The sequence below is a fragment of the Biomphalaria glabrata genome, chromosome 11, assembly GCF_947242115.1.
Source record: "Biomphalaria glabrata chromosome 11, xgBioGlab47.1, whole genome shotgun sequence".
NCBI classification, from domain to species: domain Eukaryota; kingdom Metazoa; phylum Mollusca; class Gastropoda; family Planorbidae; genus Biomphalaria; species Biomphalaria glabrata.
The window spans coordinates 9,555,666-9,579,795 of record NC_074721.1 but is presented as its reverse complement, the minus strand read 5'-3'; the positions used below and the strand labels follow the sequence as shown (position 1 = coordinate 9,579,795).

At 32.7% G+C, this 24,130-nt stretch overlaps 1 protein-coding gene across 2 annotated transcripts in view; it reads right to left on the bottom strand.

Moving 5' to 3' along the window:
• Positions 1 to 535: 535 nt before the first annotated feature.
• LOC106079460 (transcription factor CP2-like) overlaps positions 536 to 24,130 on the bottom strand; it is a 39,596-nt gene continuing 16,001 nt past the window's right edge. Inside the window, exons 6-18 of one of the 2 annotated variants that reach the window (XM_013240628.2) lie at positions 23,324 to 23,429; positions 20,601 to 20,779; positions 14,886 to 14,957; positions 14,098 to 14,166; positions 13,854 to 13,895; positions 12,529 to 12,608; positions 12,176 to 12,287; positions 10,816 to 10,909; positions 9,092 to 9,182; positions 8,900 to 8,967; positions 8,342 to 8,484; positions 5,853 to 5,904; positions 536 to 4,546 (exon numbers count right to left, since the gene is read on the bottom strand). In XM_013240628.2, the coding sequence (XP_013096082.1) occupies positions 4,497 to 4,546; positions 5,853 to 5,904; positions 8,342 to 8,484; positions 8,900 to 8,967; positions 9,092 to 9,182; positions 10,816 to 10,909; positions 12,176 to 12,287; positions 12,529 to 12,608; positions 13,854 to 13,895; positions 14,098 to 14,166; positions 14,886 to 14,957; positions 20,601 to 20,779; positions 23,324 to 23,429 (1,158 nt within the window). In that variant the 3' untranslated portion in view covers positions 536 to 4,496. The remainder of the gene's footprint in view (positions 4,547 to 5,852; positions 5,905 to 8,341; positions 8,485 to 8,899; positions 8,968 to 9,091; positions 9,183 to 10,815; positions 10,910 to 12,175; positions 12,288 to 12,528; positions 12,609 to 13,853; positions 13,896 to 14,097; positions 14,167 to 14,885; positions 14,958 to 20,600; positions 20,780 to 23,323; positions 23,430 to 24,130) is intronic. The other variant, XM_056004974.1, reaches the window with a different exon arrangement.

Genomic DNA, 24,130 nt, shown 5'->3' with positions numbered 1-24,130 from the left:
ACAGAGAAATATTAGGTACTGGATACCAAGAAAGAAGACAAATGAGTTTGTAGTTTTACATGTCAACACTCAGGGCTGGCAAAATGGAAGAGCTCCTCAATACTGTAAAGTGACGAAAGCTGTTAAATTTGACAAATAGTGGAAGAACTGGTATTGGCGTCAAGTTTAGTTGTAGTAATAACATACCGGTAATTAAAATCGTATAAACATTGAACACAGTATATTATTTGGCTGGTCTAATCAACAAATTTTAATTGAGTTTATCACTCGGTTCATTAACTGGCTGCCCTAATCCAGATTTAAATTCGTTTACCACAATAATTGTCATACTATGTATTAACTGACCGCCCTAAATAACTGTTTTTAAATGCAATCATCACATTAACTGGCTATAATTAACCTAAGGCTAAGGTTTCAAGAGATAGGACATTTTTTGGAGGGCACATCGGCACACTTTTAAGTCATTTTATCTTTAACGTAGACGGGAAAAACATTTCACACACATGACAAAACTAGAGACTACACAAAGCAGAACTCATTGTAAATATTTGCTTTATTTTCATTCCATGTGTCATAAGATCCACTATTTACATTAACACCACTAACAAACAGACAAATGAAAAGTGTTGGCTGGTTCAAGTCTTGCACATGTCCTAAGGACACTATGGGGGTGGACTACTCAAAGTGAACACTACTTTGTTGATAATAAAAGGCACAATCAAATTGAAGCTGGTCTAAACTACATGTTTGTGCGCGTAATGGGTTATTATAGTTGTAAAAGAATGACAATAAGAATAAATAAAGGTCAGAAGAGAAACTTATCAAGTCATGTAAATTACTCATCACCTTGTTTCTACGACAGTGTATTAGCAAGTTGTTAGCAAGTCTGACACCCTCTGGCTATGTTATTCTTTGTACATTTTATTTTCTAAGACACCCTTTGGCTCTCTGTTATCCTATGCACGTTTTTAATTTCTAATGCTTCCATAATTAAAAGTTGCCATGACATAGCATTGTAATTTTTTTTCTCTCTAGTTTTCTCTTTTTCTCCCTAGTTCCTGGTACATCCTTATATCTTTTTGTTTAACCAAATTGGATATTTATTTCTAAAAGTTTAAGAATCTATTTATGTCCACACACAACACCAGGGAAACAAGTGTGTCAAGAAGAAACAACAAAAAAGCCTCCAATGACATTTTGTCATTGCTTTCAGAATGAACATTGAACATCTTATCCAAATTGAAATATCAAACCCAAAGAGGGTCTCTTTTGTTTGACCTTACAACATGATAGCAGGAAATGGTCTAAGCCTCTGTGGTATCATTGATGGTTACACTTATGGAGAGACTAAAATCAGTTCATCATTTCTTGTCCCATGCCTCAACTTTTTATTTCATCTATAACAGGTTCAGTTTGAAGCTCTTCAAAACTTATTTTTAAGTAGAGTTATAAGAGTATACAAATGTAAAAGGAAACTAAAAAGAGTATATTTTCTACAACTGGCAATGTTCCACTAATCAGCCTCCTGGTTTAAATTCTCTTGCTTTCTAATGCATCAAAGTAACAAGACATGAAAGGCAGGTCACAGCTTTACACAGAACAGTGTCACCTTTTGAAGATTACAAAAACAATTACAGCTATTGAAATAGGTTCTACATATAACACTGTAGCCTGGACACATTATAATTGAACACCATGTGCAGGACACACACTATATGTCTCGCCCAACACAGGCCTCCAAGGCAATGTGCACCAGAACAAATGTAGTTAGCAATTAGCAATATAAGACAAGGTTTGCCATATGACATTTCAGCACTGAGTGATTACTGGATCTAGAAGAAAAGTCAAAATATGTTTTAAAATTGATTCAAGCTAATTTACGCATCACAAATAAAAAAAAAAATTAAAGTACCCCTTTCAGATATTGCAATTTGTCTGGGGAAGGTGATGTAAAGCTCATCTGTTTCTATGGCCGACAGTTAACAAGGGTGTCGTGGCCAGCACAACAACCAACTGCTTTACTTCCCCAATGTATTTCTGGTACTTGTTAGAGTTGGGTGCACTCAGAGGTGCCCTGAAAGTTCAAAATCTCAGGCTTCACCAAGATTTGGAAGCCAAATGCTTTTCCACTAAGCCACCATGCCCCAATCAATGAAAAAAATGTTTAATTTTAAGAGTGATACAGAGATAAACAAGCTATCATGTAAAATTTCATAACTAAAGATAAAATCTTTCTATTCCCCCCCCCCTTTTTTTTTCTGACTCCCCAAAAAAATGATGCTTTCAATTTCCATTGACTATTGTGAAAAAAAAAACACCTGAAATATTTCAAGCTGCTAAATTTATTATTTGGATTTTCTAAAACTTTGTAAGCAATGATATATTTTGAAACAATCTCTATTTCACTACAACTTGCTCCTTTACATAAAATCATTATACAATCCTAGCAAACTATTGATAATAACAGCTATAGCTTAGAGTAGGGTCTTTATATTAACATTTAATTAAACAAAAATAAACACTGTACATAGTTCAAAACAGTAAATATACAGTGCATTGTTTCAAAGAAAAGTTGTACAGCTTCAATAACCAGGAAGGGGTGTGCCCCAAACCTTGAACCTTTTTGAGAGGAATGGGACAAAAATAGAGGGGATGAAATGAGCCTTTATTTCAAACAAACAATGCAAATCCAGCAATTGAGTAGCATACAGGGAGGGGGGGGGGGGGGAGGAAATGTTTTGCAATGAATGGATTTGGTCTGTTTAAAAATGCACACAAAAAGAGACTTTAAAAAAACTTGGCCCTCAACACCACCAAAATGAACAAAGTCATTCCAGCCAAATAGTTCAGCAGTAACAATACACAATAAAAGTATGAACAAATCTTGACTGAACCATCCATACAATGAGCAAAGCATTCTATGAGCCACACAAACATACTTGTGAAGTTTAGCAAACAAGTTATCACACTTGATTTTGGATCTCAAACATTTCATTCATACCTAGATGTAGGCCTATTTTTCATACAATGTTCCCTTAGCTTTTAGCTAATACATCTTTGGATCTTAAAATACATACTTCACAATTAATTATCTTTAATAATTTCATACATTGACTGTAATTAAAGGTACCTTTTTTTTTTTAATGTATATATTTACAACTCTCAATTTTAATACACTTTTATACAGAGCATTTAACATGAAAAAAAGTCTAAAAAAAATTCCTAGAGAAAGACTAAAACAATAGTTATGTTTGTCAACATACAATATTTTTGTAATACAGCTATAAGAATTGGACAACTATCTAGGTCATTTCAACCACCATGTAAGTACGCTCACATAAAAATCACAAAATGAACATTGTTTGATCCTGCACACACACACACACACACACTATGAACTATACAACCAACCAATGTTGAGAATAAAACAAACTTCAAATGCAGCACCTACTGTGCACAAAACAAAGCTGAGATCTCTACTATGTCAAAATCTATTTGGAATGACAAATTAGACAATGCCTCGTCTCCATGCCTTTACATTTATTTACATGAACAGAAAGGGGCTGGAGGGAAAACACTGCATGTTTCAGTTTTAAACATTTCAACAACGCATCAAAAAAAAAAAGATGTCAGCGAAACTAAATGCTATGTTTTCTTAATGCCTAGTGCCATATAAGTTATACTTAACAATAGAGTTTCCAATGCAAAGAATTTACATTATACAGAAGGCGCCTAGTCTACTTGTGCTATCAAAAAAATAATGAACATCCCATTGTCTGTCAAAATAGAAAAAGAACAATTGTAGTAAACACAATTTAAAAAGAATGGAAATATCAAAATTGTGCATACATTTATTTTTACAACAAAATAAATAATAATCCTTTGTGTTGATTTATGCACAATTTTTGAATTTCTTATTTAATTTTAATACATTTCTTTTTATATTAAAAGGACATAATTATTGCATCAAAACTAGTATGAAACTGAAACGATTTTAAAAGACACCCAAAAAAAAAAAAAAAAGTCATGTGCAATCTGTATAAAGTTAATTCTAAGCATAATGGTTTTTCTTTAATCCTTACACTAGTTACAAGTAAGATGGAAAGTGTAAAAGTGTAAAGAAAAAAAGATCTCTATAAGAAGGGCTGCAGTCAGAGGGTCTCTACCAATTTCCTCTAAGAATTTGAGCCTAAATTTCAACAAGTTTTTAACTAATCATCACTTTAGGTACCAATTCTGCAGCCCTTTTTCAGAACAACACACTTTTGTGTTCACCTCCTAAGCAAACAATGAGAAATAACACAGTTATGTTTCTATCCTGAATGTTGGTAGGTATGTTTCTATCCTAAAAGTTGGTAGGTATGTTTCTGTTTCTATCCTGAAAGTTGGTAGGTATGTTTCTATCACTAAAACTGCTGTAGGCACATCCTTACACCACAGTTTTAATCTTCACACAGTTTTTAACATCAAATAACATGTTTACAACAAAATGCCATTTACTGATCTAAAGTTTTTAAAAGTATTTTGTACTGGTCACCATGTTCATCTGTGGAACAAAACATACCGGAAATTGTAAGAAAAATCTATGTAGAAATAAATAAAAATCAATTTATTAAAGTCTAGCCACCTCATATTAAAAGACTAGCAATAGTTTGCATTGAATTTGTTCTTTCCTTGAAATACTTTCTCATCTTTTTATCTTAAATTCTCACTAAACCCTGTATTTTTTCCTCCATCATTTTCTTTACTCCTTTTTCCTTTGTTACAGGAAGGTTTTGTTTTAAGACTATTAAAAAATGTGTCTTCATTTTAGTTTCCTTGATAATGGTCAAAAGTATCTCATTTCTTATGGATTTTTTTTTTTTGGTTTGTTGCTAACGTTTAGCAAACAGAAACCCAATAGCACCTATTTACTGTTTGAAAAACCTACTCTTAAAAGTCTAAACAAAGAAAGGTAACTCTAAAGAGGAAACAATTCTTTAAAAAAAATTAATATAATACAAAAGAAAGGATTTTTTAAAAATAGCTGAATAAAATATATACTTTTAATACTTTTAGAATAAATACAAGCTCATAATTTATTAAACTTCCTGGGTAGGGCTTTTACACTGCAATATCATCAGTTTCGTTGTAAAAAATGCTATACAGATCAGGACATTTAAAACTTCATCACGCTAGGGTTCTTGTTTTGAATGAAACATAATGAGCTCTTCTTATATGAAAGTTGAAAAACTGCTGCTAACTTCTTGTTACATCCTACTGCATTAGGCATCCAATTAAAACAATGCATCCTGACGCAAAAGACATTATTGAGTTGAGAAAAAACTATGATAAACTGCTTTGCATAGCCATAGTATGTTAGCTCGACTTGGTGTTTAAGCCATAAGTGCTGAGATAAAGGCGTTTGGGGCACTCAGGAAATGTCAGCTTCATAAACTGGTTCAATAGCCTACAGTGTGATAGATATAACCTGTTTCTTAATGGATTATTATGGTTTGTCACAAGGAAGAAATGTGTTTTTTTTCCAAGTGAGTTTATTACACCAACTCTATTATGTGATACAGATTTAGGCTTTTGAAAACAGTTGTTCGCCTTTGGTACCCAAAAAATGCATTGTAGAATGAACATTTTTTTTACTCAGTAATTATGTGGGAGTAAGCAATATAAATTTTCATATGAAATATGACTCAAAAGAGGTTGGTCACTGGGTAACAATGGCTTTAACACAAAAAACTTCATTTGCATTACATATCTTAAGACTTTCAGATTGAGTAGGCCTGCTTGTTTGCACAATTATTTCTAAGTTTTAAAAAATATACATTATCTACTGAAGTTTTACAAGTTGAACCAACCTTTCATTCCTTCAACAACAAATCTTGTTTGATCTTGTATATTCTGTACAACCTAATGTTTTTAGAAAGAACACAAATTAATCATATTTTTTTTCTCTCGTGGACAATGCCAAAATGTAATAACAATTTTAAATTATTTCTGAGATATAGTGAACTTAAGCCTGGTTAGAGTGTTATGACACATTACATTCAGGGTTAGTAGCACTTTTCCATGACAAAATTTTAGGAGATTTTAGGAGGTTTTTTAAAGATGAAATGTATGATGTGTGTGTGTGTTTCCTATCCGTTTGTGTGATACATAGTAAAACATACACATAACTAAGCATTTATCAAATCAATTATTGTTATTTGATTTTTAAAATAATAAATATCTTGCCAATATGCCACAGAAACAATGTTATCAGCTGTTGTATGTCCACAGAAAATGTAATGAAAGTTATCTTTTAATCAAGTAACAACTTGACTGTCATCCCAAAACCTCAAACAAACTTTTTTTTTCAAAGATTTATTTAAAAACATTACAAATGGTTACTTTTCTATTTTTTTAAAATAAGAAGCATTCTTAGAGATGCCTTATTCATGATTTATCTTCTCTGTGATGGAAATGTACATTTTTAGTTCCTATGTAGATACTAGAGTCATGGTGTGCATTTGAGGTAATGTTTTATTCTTTTATTAGTTAACTTAAATCCTTTTCATAAACAGAGCCAGTAATATATAGGGTAATATTGGCCTATTTGAATGTTTAGTTGACATTTGCTTACTAAAAAATGGCTTTTGGGTTTGGGGGGGGGGGGGGGGGGGGGGGATTAGACCTATTCACGTTTTTTTTCCTAGCAGAATCTTTTTCAACCATATAGGCCTAGTTTCCCTGGCTTTTATGAGTGAAATAATTTTTACGGACTTTTCATAGCTGTATGCGAAATATTTTCGTTAAATCTACAGTAGATCTAGACTCTTTTGATCTAAATCACTAATCACTTTTCACGGCTGTGAGAGAATTATCTTCACTGAATTTACAGTAGATCTATACTCTAGATCTAAGTCACTAAAATTCGCGGACTTTTCAGAGAAATATTTTCACTATATATATTCTAGTGATTTAGCGTAAATCTAGAGTCTACATCAAAGTCACGAAAATTCGCGGACTTTTCACTGTGTGAATATTATCTTCACTAAATTTACAGAAGATCTAGACTCTAAAGCTAATTCGGTAAAATTCGCGGACTTTAAGTCACTAAATTTTGTGGACTTTTCACGGCTGTGTGAGAATTATCTTCACTAGATTCTAGTGCTTTATAGTTAATCTAGAGTCTATATATAATTTCACTAAAATTCGCGGACTTTTCGCGGCTGTGTGCGAATTATCTTCACTGAATATACCATAGATCTAGAGTCTAGATCTAAGTCACTAAAATTTGCGGACTTTTCGCGGCAGTATGCAAATTATCTTCACTGGATATACCGTAGATCTAGAGTCTAGATCTATGTCACTAAATTTGCGGACTTTTCACTTCTTTGTGTTAATTATCTTCACTAGACTCTAAGTGATTTAGCGTAAATCTAGAATCTAGCGTATTTCTAGAGTAATCTAGACATTAGATGTATCGAGATCATTAAATTGACTAAAATTCACGGAGTTTTCAGGTTAGGTGCGAATTATCTTCACTAGATCTAATTTAGATCTAAATCTAAATCTAGATACTATTACAGTTACTAGAGACTAGCTAGATCTAGAAGATTTACCGACTTTCCGCGCGAAGTCACTCTTACACTTAGGCCTACAACAAGAAGATTTTAGGTGAGGGAGGGCCCGGAGGGATGTAGCCTACAAATTAGTCTGGTAATTGCTCTGATTATAGACAATAGTCACTACAGACTAGATCTACGCGACTTTAGTGGTAACAATAAATGAAAACAAACATTTCTAAAATGACTTCAGAAAAATACTGCCAGGTGAAATGCTTGCTTGAGCCAAGGCCATCTTCAATCACGAGGTCGCGCTTCACAAGTGGGTGAAAGGCGGTGTAGACGCGTCACTGGTCAGGTCATTAACACAGCCAGCGTAAGGTCATGCGATCAGAATGCCTAGTTACGCTTCTGTTATCCCCTCACATTTTTAGCAAGAAATAAGCAAAATTATATTTTAAAAAAAATATTACGTACAAATTTTAGGAGAGTGGACAAAATTTTAGGAGACTTTCGGCAATTTTTAGGAGAATTTTAGGATTTTAGGAGACTTTTCATTTTTAGGAGATTTTAGGAGTTTTTAGGAGCGCTACGAACCCTGTACATTACAAATATTTGTTTCTGTTGTATCAGTCACTTAATTTCAACTTATGGTACTATCAAATATTTAGAACAAAATATGAAAAACAAATTTTTTATGAATTAGAGCTATCAATCAGTAATAAACAGTAATGAATTCCATAAACAAACACACAGAAAAATGAGCATACAAGAAATGAACTATTTTATGACATTTTTACCTCATCTGTGAGTAATATGTGGATTTGAGAAGGACCCTGCATTAATATATCACTGATTTGTTGTGTTTGGATACCAAACAATGTGGAGAGTTTCATTTTAAATTCTGCTAGACCAAGTGTATCCAAATAAATAGCATGATATACTGAGGAGAGAAGAAATACTGGCTCATCAATTACTTGACATTATAAGTGACAGTGAGGCCACTAGAGCGGCTTCATTAAGCAAGAAGTACTTGAAAATAAAATTACAAAACTAGCATTGCCATTCAATTTCTTTAATATTTTTGTACTTTCAGGTAGGGCAAATGGTTGTCTGCAGCAAGCATCACACTTATGCTGTCTTCAGACCACAAATGATGATTTTTTTTTTTTTTAGAAATTGAATGATGCAAAAGGGGGAAAGAATTATTTTGCCTTTTAATTCTAACTATAAATTTTGACTCCTATCTAAAAATTTTAATTAAATGCTGGCAGAAATAAAACAAACAATGAAAAAATATATAGCAGAATAAAATCTCACATTAATTAGAAAGCTAATGTTTATAAAAAGTGACTTACTTTTATAATAAAACTTATTGGATTCTGGCTCTTGACATATATACACTGTGAGCCGAGGTCGAATGTTTCTGAGGGGAAAAAAAAAATTATTTTAAAAAATGATTAACACTACTGAATGAAAAATATTTTTAAAATTCATTTGAGAAAAAAAAAATACACCTTTATATTTTACAGAAATATTAAAATACATACCTAGCTTGAAGGGCATTATCTAATCTAATCCCATCAGCTAAACCACATATCTGTATCAAGTCTTCACGGGTCAATCGCAATAAGTCTGCACCTGAAAAGGAAAGTCAAAAGAATAGCCAATAAATATTTAAAAAAATAACCAATAAAATTAAGGTAGAAGTTAAATGCAGTTTTATAAAAAGAAAATGAGAAAAAAAGAAAAATGAAGAGCCTTAAAACACATAATAATAATAATAATAATAATAATAATAATAATAATAATCTTTATTATCCGTATGGAAATTTGTCTTACAATTTGTGCATTACACCAAACAGAAAACATTATAACTAAGAAACCAAAGTGTACATTCACACAAGACTCACTCATACTTTACATGTGACAAAGTTTATACTAGATTGTTCTTATTTAATGATTTGATTGCCAGGGGAACAAAAGAGTGTTTGTGTCTGTTTGTCTTTGCTATCGGTGTCTTGTATCTCTTCTGTGATGATAAAATCACAAAATCCTGACACAAGGGTGATTCTTTATTTCGAGGATCTTGTTAGCTTTTTTATAGATGTTTGTCTCAAACAACTGCCCAAATGGGGTTTGTTTTTTGCCAATGATTTTACCAGCAGCATTTAGGATTCTATAAAGTTTATTTTTATTTTTAATGCTCAGATTGCCATACCAGGCAGTGATATTGAAACTTAAAATATTGCAGATGTGAGTGTCATAAAACATAGCCAAGGCCTTTTCGCTAACATTAAACGAGGACAGTTTTCTTAGTAATCGTAATCTTTGCTGCCCTTTTTTGCTGATATAATCAGTATTTGCAGTAAAATTTAGTTTATTGTCTAGGATAGTACCAAGGTATTTAAAGGTTTGCACTATTTCAATAGTCTCTCCAGCTACAGAAACAGTATCATTTTTTTACTTGTCCCTACGAAAATCGATTATCATTTCTTTGTTTTTTTTTTTACATTTAATAATAAAAAATTATCTTTACAGTATTTTTCAATGTGTTCTATTTCTTTGAAATACTCATTTACATCTGAGCTCTCTGAGAGCAGTGCAAGAAGAGCCACATCATCAGCGAATTTTGTGAAGGAGCAACAAGAACTATGAGATTGAAAATCATTGTGTACAAAATGAACCACAATGGCGATGTCACAGCCCCCTGGGGCGCCCCTGTGTTAACTATGCGTTCATTAGATATAACATTGTTTACCCTAACCCTCTGAGCTCTCTGGGTCAAAAATTCATTAGCCCATAGTATTATGTATGGACTAATCTGCAATGCTTTCATCTTTTCAATGAGTAAATGAAGTTGTATAGTGTTAAAAGCTGATGAGAAATCAATAAAGAACAATCTTACATAAGTGTTCAGTAAGTCCAGATGTTTGTAGACACAATTTAAAATATTTAGGATGGCATCGTCTACACCTTTACCCTTTTGGTAAGCAAATTGTAAAGGGTCTAACTTATTACAAAGATCATGTCAGTTTCTTAAATTTATTTTACAAATGCTTTTAGCCAACTACTAAAGGACTCATTTAAGAAATACATTATAATATCAAAAGTAAATTTCATGTGCCAGATGTAATGGTTGATTATGAATATATATGAAATTATCAAGATTTGAAATGAAGGAGGTAACAGAGTTCAATTAATGATCTAGAAATGGTCATCAGTGATTTAGATACCCACCACAACCCTGTGACAATTACAAGTACCAACTTACCGGAAAAATTTTGAAAAACACGAACATAATTTGAAAACCTATGAAAATGAAGCCATCGTGCTACATCTATTGCTTGAGCATCTGACGACAGTGGCTACAAAAACAGAGGAATATAAATGAAAAAAAGATTCACCACTAAAAAATTTTATTGAAAAAGAAAAACAAAATTAACACAATGATACTGCCTCTTATATACAAAACTGTAGGTTTAGAAGATAAAAATATAATAACACAGTCTTGCTTAAGAATACCATTGTATGTTAGGTCTCTTAAAGCTCTATGTAGCAGTTGGTAAAGAATTTATTATTAAAAAATCTGTCTCAGTGTAGCAATAAAAATTTGTTCTAGGACTTTCCTACTCCGCACTCTACCAGGAGATGGAAAAGAGAGTTATGGAAAATAAATGATAAGAGATTGATTGCAGTAAAATCATTTTAGGTGGGATGCTAAACATAGAATTTTAGAACACTTAGTTGAAATGACATAAATAAAAGCACTGTGAAACAAAATCTAACACTGAGAAAAAAATAATAAAAAGCTTTTCAATCTAGACAATTGCTCTTTCAGGAACAGCACTTACATCCTCAAAGCTTTACAATGTATTCGTTTCACTTTTTTTCTTCCCCCAAATGTTTTTAACTGCTAAACCCATTCACTTCTATTTTAAATAGTTGTTGTAACTCTTTCACAAAGAGAATTCAATTCTTAAAACAAATGCTAACTTCCTTAAATTTCTTACTTAAATGTACAACAGAAGGAGTTAACTAAAAACACAGCAATCTGTCACAATAGGAGATAATATTCCAAAATTTAATCCCCAACCTCAAAACATGTTTTTTTCACAGGGTTTCTGCACCAAAGTCAATATGAAATTCAAGGAGTTTTCCAGGACTTTCAGAGGACTTTGTTTTAATTTTGTTTTAAACAGTTGTTTTTTTAGCATGATTTTTCAGATTGCAGTGGCTTGGGATATTAATTTTAAGTTCTAGATTTCCATTTTATGGCTTATAAAAAAAATAATAGCTACATATGTTGAAAAAAAAACATTTGTAATGTTTCTAGAACTAGTCTAGATCTAGGTGACTGGTCCAATCAGTGCCTTTTCATTTTCTAATCACTATAATCCAAAATTTTGTAAAAATTCTCTTTTCCAAAACTAACATAATCAATAAAAAAAAGTTTCTGAAGTTTAATCATAAACATGGTTATGCACTACAGATGTAAAAAAAGAAAAAAATTATTATGCCAGAATGTGGAAATTTTCTAGAGAGAAAAAGTCAAGTCAATTTGTTTTACTAATTAACAACAAAATCATTGCTGAGAGTTTTTGATCAGACAGTGTAACATCATGTGTACTCACCCCTGCTAGCACATCCAGTGGTTCAACAGGCTGGCTGTGTGTGAAGGGCAAGGGGGTGTGAATGGTGCTGCTCTGTGGTGGACTGAGGGAGGGGTTAGGGGAGGCTGTACAACTGGACATAAAAATTAAAGCAGTAAGCAACAACACATAACAACAAGCATCACAAAAAGAAGTCAATGTTATAATTCATTTGCCTTGTAGAATATCCTAAATAAAGAAAGTGTCTTTAAAAAAGATAATGTTTGAAGCATAAGCTAATATTTATAAAAATGTTATAAAGATGAGTTTACTTCTAGCCTCAAAAACATCTTAAGAAAATTTCTTTATAAAATACATATAAAAAGATAACTTACTTGAGCTCAGCAAAACTGCTGGTGAGTGACTGAGTATTACTGAAACCTGACTTGGATTGTATTATTTGATCTTTTGGAACCTATAGACAAACATTTAAAAAAATGTAATGATTAAATTGGTAAAAAGAGTACATTTTAGTTTTACCTAAGAAAAAATGAATACAAGAGAACATTTTAGTTTTACCTAAGAAAAAATGAATACAAGAGAACATTTTAGTTTAACCAAAGAAAAAATAAATACCAGAGAACATTTTAGTTTTACCAAATAAAAAATAAATACCAGAGAACATTTTAGTTTTACCAAAGAAAAAATAAATACCAGAGAACATTTTAGTTTTACCAAAGAAAAAAATTAAAATACCAGAGAACATTTAAGTTTTACCAAAGAAAAAAATGAATACAAGAGAACATTTCAGTTTTACCAATGAAAAAAATAAATACCAGAGAACATTTTAGTTTTACCAAAGAAAAAATTAAAATACCAGAGAACATTTAAGTTTTACCAAAGAAAAAAATGAATACAAGAGAACATTTCAGTTTTACCAATGAAAAAAATAAATACCAGAGAACATTTTAGTTTTACCAAAGAAAAAATAAATACCAGAGAACATTTCAGTATTACCAAAGAAAAAAATGAATACAAGAGAACATTTTAGTTTTACCAAACAAAAAATAAATACCAGAGAACATTTTAGTTTTACCAAAGAAAAAATAAATACCAGAGAACATTTTAGTTTTACCAAAGAAAAAATGAATACCAAAGTCATATGTGCAACTTTTCATGTTTAGTTTTCCCAGTTAAATTAAATGCCAAAATAAAAATTAAAAAAAAATGGAACTTAATTCTAAAAGTACACATTTTGTCATCACATAACATAGACATTTTTGTATATGGATAAATAAATTAATGGGAGTTTGCAGTAGTTAAGGAAAAAAATAAAATAAAACAGGTATCCTATGTGTTGAGTTATTGAAAAAGAAAAAAAAATATATATTTATTAATGATTCATTAATTTTCCAAAGCTAAATTATAACATTGATATCATTATACCAGTGAAAGGGGAATAACATGATGTATAGCGTGTGGCTTTTGAACTGATGGGTCCGTGGTTCAAATCCTGATGAAAACATTTTTAATTTTGGAATCTTTAGGGCGCCTCGGAGTACACTCAGCTCTAACAATAGTTGGGAAAAAGTAAAAGTGGTTGATCATTGTTCCATCATTAACTGTGGGCCACAGAAACTTTAGACCTTTACATTATCTGCCCCATAGATCACAAGGTCTGGGAGGATAACTTCAAAGTTCCAGTAATATACAAACATACCTCTGTTAAGACTGTACATTCATAAGAAGGTTGATATTTTTCCTGGAAGTAAATAAAAATTTAATAAATTTAACTTATAAATAATAATAATAAGATAATAATCACCAAAGACAAAATTATAACTCTTCCCTTTAGCTATTAAATCAATTAATAAAAATTCATTTTTGTATGTCATTGCTAGAATTAAAACTTGATGTTTTATCACAAAAAAAAAAAAAAAAATTCTGATGAAAACAGATTTTACCTTTTCTAAATCAGATCTTTTTTCCATTTTTTCCCTGTCTGTTTTATGTTTTCTATCAGCACCTTTGGGCTGAAGAAAAATGATACACATTCAAAATAGATAACCAATATTTTAACTATTCCTCTCCAGAATTATTTTTCTTGTTCTAAAAGAATTGTTTACTTGTCCCAATCAACAATAACTTTTTGTTATCAGAAAATGTTATGTTTAGTATAAATTAAGTGCATGCCCTTTTTTTTTATAAATAACAAATTAATGTTAATAGGACAAAAAGGGATTTTAATTCTGGATTATGCAATGAAAAAAAGGAAAACACACCCACTTTGGATCTAATGAGCAGATCAAAAAAATATATTGAATAAAATTATTATTTACAATGTTCATCCATATTTACACAAAACTTCATAATTAAAACCTTTAAAACCAAATAACCATGGAAATTATTATTCAATGTCACCCCATCAGAAATTCAAAATATGGCTATTTAAAATAGACTATGAGAGCATCATTCGTGAGAGAAAAGAGTTGATAGTTTCAAGTGCAAATAAAATACAAAAAAACAACAACACAATAACCTTTAATAATTTTAGGTGATAGTTAACACTTAATCAATTAACAGAGTATAGTAGCAAACAAAATAAATTAATGAAAAAGAAATTTAGTACAGAGATTAAAACAAAATGAACTAGCTTCTGTGAGATTTTACAATTAACAGCATGACATTTACTGTTTAGCAACAACAACACTATTTAATGAACAAGTCTTTCTAAATGTCAAGAAAATTTTACCTTAAAGACTTTAATTTGACAAGAGGCAGCATGCAGTAATTTAGCTTCATCTGTATTTGTGTATGTCTCAACCTAGAAATGAAAGTTCCACTAGTAACAACTGCATTGCAACATTATAATTATTTACTAAAACTCTCTCAATGAAGTTTCAAAAGAGTTTTTTTTGTTGTTTATTTGAGTCAATAACATGAGTATCTAATTTAAATGTGTTCAGACATGCCTACCCCCAAGACCCAGAATGTGGAACACTCAGGTTGAAAATGTGGAATTTTGGGCCCCAATGTGGAACATAAACGCGTTTATGTTTGTCAGCCATATTGTTTGCAATATAAATTAAACTTCAATGATATTACTTTAATAACAATACTAGTTTGCTTCTTATAAATTAGATGTAAATAGTATAATATAATTAAAAGTAAGAAAACCTTTAATTCATAATTATGTCCTTTGTTTGAAATCAATAGTTCTAACTCCTATGTGATTATTCTAGATCTACTTGATTATCTATCCTTTTCTAGGGCTCTACTCTAGTCACTCTAGAAGTTGTCTCTAGTGCTAGATCTAAAATAATTTAAGAGTCTGTCTACTAGTAGTACTAGTCTAGGACTAGACCTACATGTAATAAGTCCTTTAAGTCTAAGAACACAGATTATAATAATTATATTAATTATAGATCTAATCTAAATATTTATGTCTAGATCTATGGACTTATTGAGAACTAAATTTATTACATATGATAATGATACATAGAAATCTAGAGATCTATCACCTTCTAATTCTATTTCTCTAGATCAGTGTTTCTCAAACTTTTTTGTCTGGCGGCACAGTAAAAAAAAAAAAAGTTTCGCGGCACACCACGAAGAGCAACAGTTGTTTTATAATAAAAAGAAAAAAAAATACCTGTTTTTAAGTAATATATTTAATGTTAAGGGTGTGCCTGTTTTTGAGAGCAAATGTGATCTAATCGAGGCTCCAGAGTCGACAAACAAACTCACATTTCATCGTCCATTGTAAGAAGTCTCTCTCTTTTCTTAGACTTGATTTCAGTCAGTGCTCAAAATCCAAACTCACAAAACCATGAAGATGCAAATGGAAGAATTATTTTGATTGCTTTTAAACTGATTGCAGGATATAACTTGTTGATTGAAATATAAAACACATCCACTTTTCTCGGCAAAACTTAAGAACGGCATCGTTTCTTTAAATCAATGAGCTTCTCTGCTTCTTCAGTTGTCAAATTTGTAGCTTCATTGTTTCCAAATGGATAACTGACCCATCCATATTCATTACTTCCAACTGTTGAAAATTAATGCCACAATGCTGACTGCAATTGTGTCAAAGTGTCCAAAATTTCGGGGGTGATTTCTTTAGTTGAAGCACATTCATTTTAAGTAGAAAAGCAGTCGAAGACTCCTTTCGAGATCTTACTTTGCCACAAAGACAATTTTTCACCAAATGATTCAGTTTGAGGATGCAGTGATGATGGTTTCCGACGGTCCTTGAATTTAATTTGTCAAATAAATCAGAGAGAAACGTCACATTAACCACCAGATCTCGTCATGAATAGAAAATCCAAAGTCTTTTTTTTTCAGCCTCCAAGAATGAAATCAGCTCAGCCTTGAGTTGGACGGCGCGCTTTAACACTTTTCCCCTGGAGAGCCAACGAACGTTGGTGTGATACAAAAGACATTTCTAGTCTGAATCCATTGCTTCACAGAGCAGAGAGAAAAGTCGGGATGCAAGCGGTCGAGATTTGATGAAGTTTACAACTTGAATCACTTGATCCAGAGCAGACATCAAATCTTTCGGTAAAGATTTGAAGGCAAGAGCTTCTCTGTGGATCATGCAGTGAACAACTTATACATTTGGATTTTCTTGACGCACAAGAGTGAAGAATCCCTTTCTATTTTCCTGCATGGAAGGACAGCCATCGGTGCAAACGCAGACAGTTTTCCCACTGTAGTTTGAATAGCAAAACATTTTCGTTCACCACTTTGAAAATATTTTCGCCTTTGGTCGTAGTTGGTAAGTCTTTTCAAAATAAGAATTCGTTGACACATTTTTCATCCTTTATGAATCGAATATAGGCTAGCACCTGGGCTTTGCCACTAATGTCTGTGGATTCATCAACTTGAAGAGTCCACAGCAGAGACACGTCATCGTCAGTCCCGTCGAAGTGTTCGCAGATTTGATCTTGTAAACCTGACGATAAGTCTTCAATTCTGCGCGAGATAGTATCATTTGACAAAGGAACTTTTTTAACTTTTTCGGCGGCATCGGGTCCAAGGATAGTTTCAACAACTATTGCTAAAGCTGGTGCAATGACTGATTCAGCCTCTGTGTGTGCTTTCTTGTGTTTGACTAATAACTGAGCAACCTTATAACTTGCAATCAATCCCTTTTCTGGCAGCTTTAGGTAGTTCGTAAGTGTCTTAGCTTGTTTATTTTGTTGAGCCATGATGTTTTCAAAAGTATTTCTTCGGTTGCGCTTTTACAGCTGGATATTTAGTTTCCAAGTGTTTCTTCAATTTGCTTGAAACAAGCGCCTCATTCGACAGAGTTGCCTTGCAGATCAGACAGAATGGCAATGGTTCAGAAGATATGAAACCATATCTGGTGTAATCTTCTTTGTACCTTCATTTGGTTCCTTGCTTTTCATTTAACGCTTTCGCAGTTTCATTCTTGCTAACGTATTTCTCCATGGATAACAATGAATAATGCTTATTGATAATTTGTTATTATTAGCATACACCTAAACAATTTACACGAAACACATCGCTTATTATTATCGTTACCAATTCGTCTGCTAAGGCGGCCAACATTTCATTCATTATAATAATATATGTAGGCCTATAGTGGACAATTCCATAACCTGAATAGCTAACACCCCTTTCCGTCATAATGGAAAGATCCACTACTACTACTGGTCATTGCAAGTGGAGATGTCATCGCAACGTAAAATAAAAATTTAATATTAGGCAGACCTGTGTAACGCTGCACGTGTGGCGTTCTAAAAACTCCCGCGGCACACCTGCAAATCTTCGGCGGCACACTAATGTGCCGCGGCACACAGTTTGAGAAACACTGCTCTAGATACTAAGTAAGATAGATCTAGATTTATTATCATCTAGACTCTAGTTAAAATAGTTAAATCTAGTTTCTAGTAATCTAGTGCTAGATCTAGACTCTCTAGATTATATACTAATTTAGACTATGTAATAAGTAGAGACTATAATTGACACTATTACTATAGCCTTATTTATTAGATCTAGCTAGGCCTTAGCCTTACTGTGTCTAAGTTAATTAATTACATTTAGTTCTAGATCTAGATCTCTAATAACCTATTTGAAAAAAAATCCTTTTCTTAGATTACTTAGAAACCTAAACTTAATAAGGCTAAGAAGTTAAGAACTTAGACTTAGAAACCAGTTGAATTAGTCATGTTTATCATAGTTTATGATGTTAGTCACGTTAGTGTTAGAATAGCGCCTTTGTCGGGAAAAGAAAGGGATTTGAATGGAAAATTAGGCTTATTAGCACTTACTAGATTCTAAGAATAAATCTAGTATCTGGACCTAGAGTACTAGATCTAGGTCTAGATCTAGTTAATCTAGTTCAACCATATCTTCGTACATTTAGGACACACCGGGTCCGGGAGGAGATGAAATGTAAACAATAAACACAGACCTAGATATATTTTATTTTGCATTCAGTATTTTCATTTCGCATTATTAATAAATAATGAAAAATCGGCGATTTTTTTTTGTGTCGGAATTCAGACTTGGCGGAACAAAAAATCGTGAATGCGGAACGGCGGAACATGTGAGCTTTTTTGATGCTTTTGCGGGACGGTTCCGCATAATGCGGGACTGTAGGCATGTCTGTGTGTTTGATGACCAGTAGAAATAACAAACATTTAATTTAAATGCCTTAGTTTTTCACTACAGTAAAAAGTCAAGTAAAATTACCCCTTTCAGACCATATGATCTTGAGGCAGATGATGTAAATCTCATCTGTGACTCATGGTTAACAAAGGCGTCAAGTGGCCATCACAATGACCAACTTTACAACTTCTAATAAATGTCAGGTACCTATAAGAGTGGGGTAGGGAGTCCTAAAAATACTTAAATTCAAAATCCCAGTTTTCACCAAGATTCAAACTCGAAGACCCTCAGTTTGAAAGCAAAGCATTTAACCACTTAGCCACTACAGCCCCGATTCTTCTTCTTCTTCTTCTAGCCAGCTTTATTGCTGCTGAGCTGTGAGCTCTTTTGCAGACTGTGCCAAGGAAAAAAAAGTGTGCTGTTTTCTTCAGTTGTTCAGCACTGCCGTACAGGGTTTTGGTTATGTTGGGCTGTAGTGGAAGTAGGGTCTGCCTAAGGTGGATTAGGGAGGGGCATTCAAAGAGGATATGGTTTACGGTTTCAAAGGGGTGGCCGCAGTGTCTGCAAAGGGGTAGTTGTGTGGAGTTTATTTTGTTCAGGTGGTAATTTAATAGTGGTGTGTGTTCTGTTCTTAGTTGGAAGATTGTAGTCCAGTTTGTTAGGCGTAGTCATTTTTCTATACATGGCTCTGCCTGTGTTTCCTGATGCCCATTGGTTGAGCCACTCCTCTTTGTGATTGTTGACTAACATTGACCTTTGGGTGAGGTAGTTAACAGGTCTTTCTGGTTGTTCCATAGATGAACCTGCCTTTGATAGCTTATCTGCCTTTTCATTTCCCATGATGCCAATGTGTCCAGGGATCCACTGTAGTGTGATATTGATATTTAATTTTGATATCATCTGGTGGATTATCACAATGAGTGTTGTCAACTCTCTTGGGCTGTTTGAGGTGCTGCTGTTAAGTGCTTGCAGAATAGATTGGGAGTCTGTAAAGACAACAATATCTGATGGTGGTTGCACTCCTTCATATAATTTGTTTTCCACTGTCTGAAGTGCTATGGTAATTGCCTCAATTTCGGCTTGGAAGTTTGAGCAGTAATCGCCACAGGGTGCGCTTATCTCAAAGTGTTTATTTTTAGGGAAGACCAGGAAGGCATCAAGACCAGCATTGATGGTAGCTTTGAAAGCCGATCCGTCTGTATAAACATGGATAGCTGTTTTTTGATAGCTTTGGATTGTTTCAAGCGCGCCTACTTTGAGATCCAGTGGATTTGATTCTTTTGTTAAGGTTTTATTTAGTAAATGTGTCTTGATGGTTGGTTGTTTGTAGTTTAGTCCGGGTGTAATGTTTAAAAACCTGGTAATTTTTTCTCTGTTATTGGGTAGGTGGTGTTTTAGGGCTAGTTTGTCAGCCCCGATAAAACAATGTGTAAAGGAGTTGTTTTTGATATTCCAAATGATGAGTAGAAGCAATGAATCAGTGCTGCTTGTTAATATAATCTAGGTCAGCTTTATTTTCAGGGTAACAAAATGTCTACTTGACAAATTGTAATTTTTTAACAGAATATTCTTTCTTTTAATTTTGTATGTTTTATTTGAACTATTACTTACATCAGTGTTTCCCAAACGGTGTTCCACAGAACAGTAGAGGCCTCAACTGGTGTTCAATCAACTACTGGAATTAATGACTAGTAGGTCACCCGTGAATTTTGGATTATAAAATAAGCAGTGCTCCGCTAACTACTCAGAATGTGAGAAATGTTCCGTAAAGGAAAAAGTTTGGGAAACACTGACTTACATAACTAATCTCACTCCAGCAATGTTTATTTACCTGTATTCTAAAAGGCACTCCTTTCTCCCCTCCATGTTTTTTAGCTGTGAACTCTGTAGATATACAGTGCACACGTACATAGAGGCCTGTCTCCTTGGTAGGATCCCAGATAAACTCAAGCTGGTTTAACCGTACAGTGTCCAAATTGACATTAATGAGACCATAAGATAATGGGATATCTGAAATATAGGGCGGACAAGAATAATACATATGATGCTTACATTTTTTAAGTTTTTAATAGAAGCCAACTACAGTCAAGCTCTGTTATACTGAGTCTCACAGGTTCACTTTGATATATAACCAGCATTAAATATAGCTGCATGGGTTCAGATGCAACTATAATTCAAAAACATAAATGAATCTTTTAGCTTCTAATATTTAGCACAAAAGATGAGTGGTCAAGGGTTCATAAAATTAAAATATTAGCTAATCTTTTAATTCAGACCCTATGTTTATTTTTAATTGTTCATAATTTTATTTTTAGTTATTCATAATATGCGAATGCTAAAGGTGAACATGTTCAGTATAACTTAGACGTGGCTGTGTCTAACTTTGAACAAAGAAACAATGATTTTAGCTAATACAGTATACAAAAAGGCAAGACATTCACAGGACACAAACAAGGAAAAAAAATATAACATCAGACTACATAAATACGTTTTAAGCCCTGCCTCTACTCAATTGGTTTAGGACTAGTTTTTAAACCAAGAAGAAAAAAATCTTTGAACAGGATACACTCTTTTAAGACAAAAATTTATCAAACAGTTTGACAAGAAAGGTGGGGCAAAAAAATTCCACCACCACAAAATTTTAACTATAAGGGATATTTGTGGTCAAAATGGAAGGCAACAGAAAAGCCAACACAAAAGAAAGTGCTTTCAAGTTTTTTTCCCTTCATGTTTGAAGTACTAAGAAAATAGAAAACATGCTGTGAGATTTCATTATTTGACATAAATACCTACTGATTTGCTAAATTAAAGGGTGGTACAATTCTTGGCACACATTTAATGCCTTCTCAGCTTTAGAACTAAGTCATTGTAAAAAATCTCAGCATGAAATGCAAACAATATGCTTCAGTTAAAAGCAGACAATCCAGCTCAGACCAAGAGATATGATGACCCAAAAAAGAAAGTGCAGGAATCCTTAATATCTTTAAAGTAAAAATTGTGCATTGAAAAAATATGCTGATTTAAAAGAATTATTTTAATTTTAAGGAAATGAAACACACAAGCTAGATAATGATATATAACTTCTAAATTCATGAAATTCTAGCAATTTTTTTTTTAAAGTTTTGCACACTGAAAGAAAGTAGAAAAACAAACTGCTTTAAACTTGCTCCCTTTAATAAAATGGTAAATATTGAAGTAAGCAGAGGTTTGAGTCATCGAGGCTCGCAACAAAGGCAACAAACATTCTAAAATCAGATATATAACAATTACACACAAAGATTTATCCACAGTAAACATCAGTGATGGGAACTGACTTTGCAAAAATTTTAGGAAATTTTGGCCTACTTACTACTATATAAAAAAAGTATATTCTATATATAAATCCAGATGGTCGGTACACGGTAGGTACACAGTAGGTCTATCACAGTATCACTCTATTAGATGAGTAGATCTAGATCTTATTATTATTATAATAGATCTAGATGTCTAAATCTAATCCCATTTGAACTCAAGGAAGTCGGCAGGCAGGGTTCAAATTAGAAAAATCTAGGGGTCATCGTAACAACAGTAAAAAAATAATAGATCTTGAATTGTAGTAATAGCGGCGATTAGCGCTACATACGTCGTAACATAGCGACCGGGCATCATTCATGATTGATACTCTTAAGTCTAAGTTAAGTTTAAGTCGAATACTTTTCAAAAGCTGGCAAGCAGCCATTGAAGTCTAGATCTAGATCAAAAGTATTCAAATTAAAGAATCTAGATATCTATCTAGACTGATTCAAACCACTCTAATCTGGACCGAGATCTAGACTTATAAGACAATACGGTAGCACAAGATTTAAAAAAAAAAAATAGAACTTTAACTGTGTCAAAAGACCGGATGTGCGCATGTTCAAAACAAATCAAAAATCTTATTTCGCATTCTTCCGAAAATGGAAAAATAATAAAATCGGATTTTTTTTTCATAAAAAAAAATTGAAAAAAAAAAAATCGGATTTAAAAAAAAAAAATGTCTGGAAAACTTCGGATTTTTTTGCTAGAAAATCGGACCAGAAGAAATTACCGGAATTCCGACAATTGTCGGATAATTCCCATCACTGAAACATACATTTAAAAAAAAAAACTATCTGCTCTATTATAATGGCTTTGGGTATTGTCCACCAATCAACCTGTCATAGACAAAAGCTCCAGAAAAATGTGCAGATTCCTTTCATTAAGGGTTACAAGAAAAGGAAATTGAAAAGAAGAAAAACCTATTAAAAGACCACTGATAAAATAGATTTTGTTTTGCTTTATTTTTTTTTGGATGGAGAAAGAAACTGGTGATAATGGAATTTAAAACAGAGAATTAACTACCTTGAAAGCAAATTTGTCTTTAAAAAATTTAAGTTATTTCTAGGACAAAAATGTGAATGTAATAAAAGGGGAAAGAACTGAGTGCATTCCCCTTTGTCTAGAGAGAAGAAACACTCACAATCTAGCTTTACTTAAGAACAAGGAATAAAACCCTCTGCCACTTGACATGTTGTGTCACATGAGAACGCAACAAACCAATATCCAGGATTCTTTCCCGTGGCCGCATCTGTTTCCAGGAATCAATTTGTTCTTTCTCCATAAACTGCAGCCGTCTGTCATGAAATAATACTTTAACCAAACTCTGTTGAACAATAAAATGAACATAAATTTTCATTTTGTACTACTAATATGATTTTGTTAGAAATAAGGTATTAATCTTAGCACTTTTGTCTCTTGGACACTTATGCCATCAGAATCATGGACAAAGGGAGAGAGAAAAGAGAAAAAAGTTTACCACACCACTAAATTCAAACAGTAAGGGATATTGCGGCGTCAAAATGGAAGGCAACAGAAAATCCAACACAACAGAAAGAGTTTTCAAGCCGTGTATTATGCAGTGGTGGAAACACAAGGCAGCAATATTCCAATCTGTGCAGGATTGGGACATTTTAGCACAAGTTTTAATGGGCAGGATACATTTTCCAAATTTGGAACAGTCAAACATTATCTAATAGAGAAGTTACAATACTAAACCTAACTAAATTGAAACCCAGTGTTGAAGTTTTATTATCAAAGCTGACCACCAAAGGTGTCTATTGTTGTAGTCATTTCATGTATATGTAGGCCTAATGCATATACATTTATTTGTTTAATTTTAATTTGAATTTCATTAATGAATATATATGGCCTAGAAACCAGTGAGAAAAACACATTTGAAATTTACAGGGGGTCTACCGAACCTGTAAAACATGGTAAGAGTCTACAAGACAAAAATGTTTGGGAACCACTGATCTAGACCTAGGGCTTTTTATATTCAAAACCCAAAATTACAACAACATGATT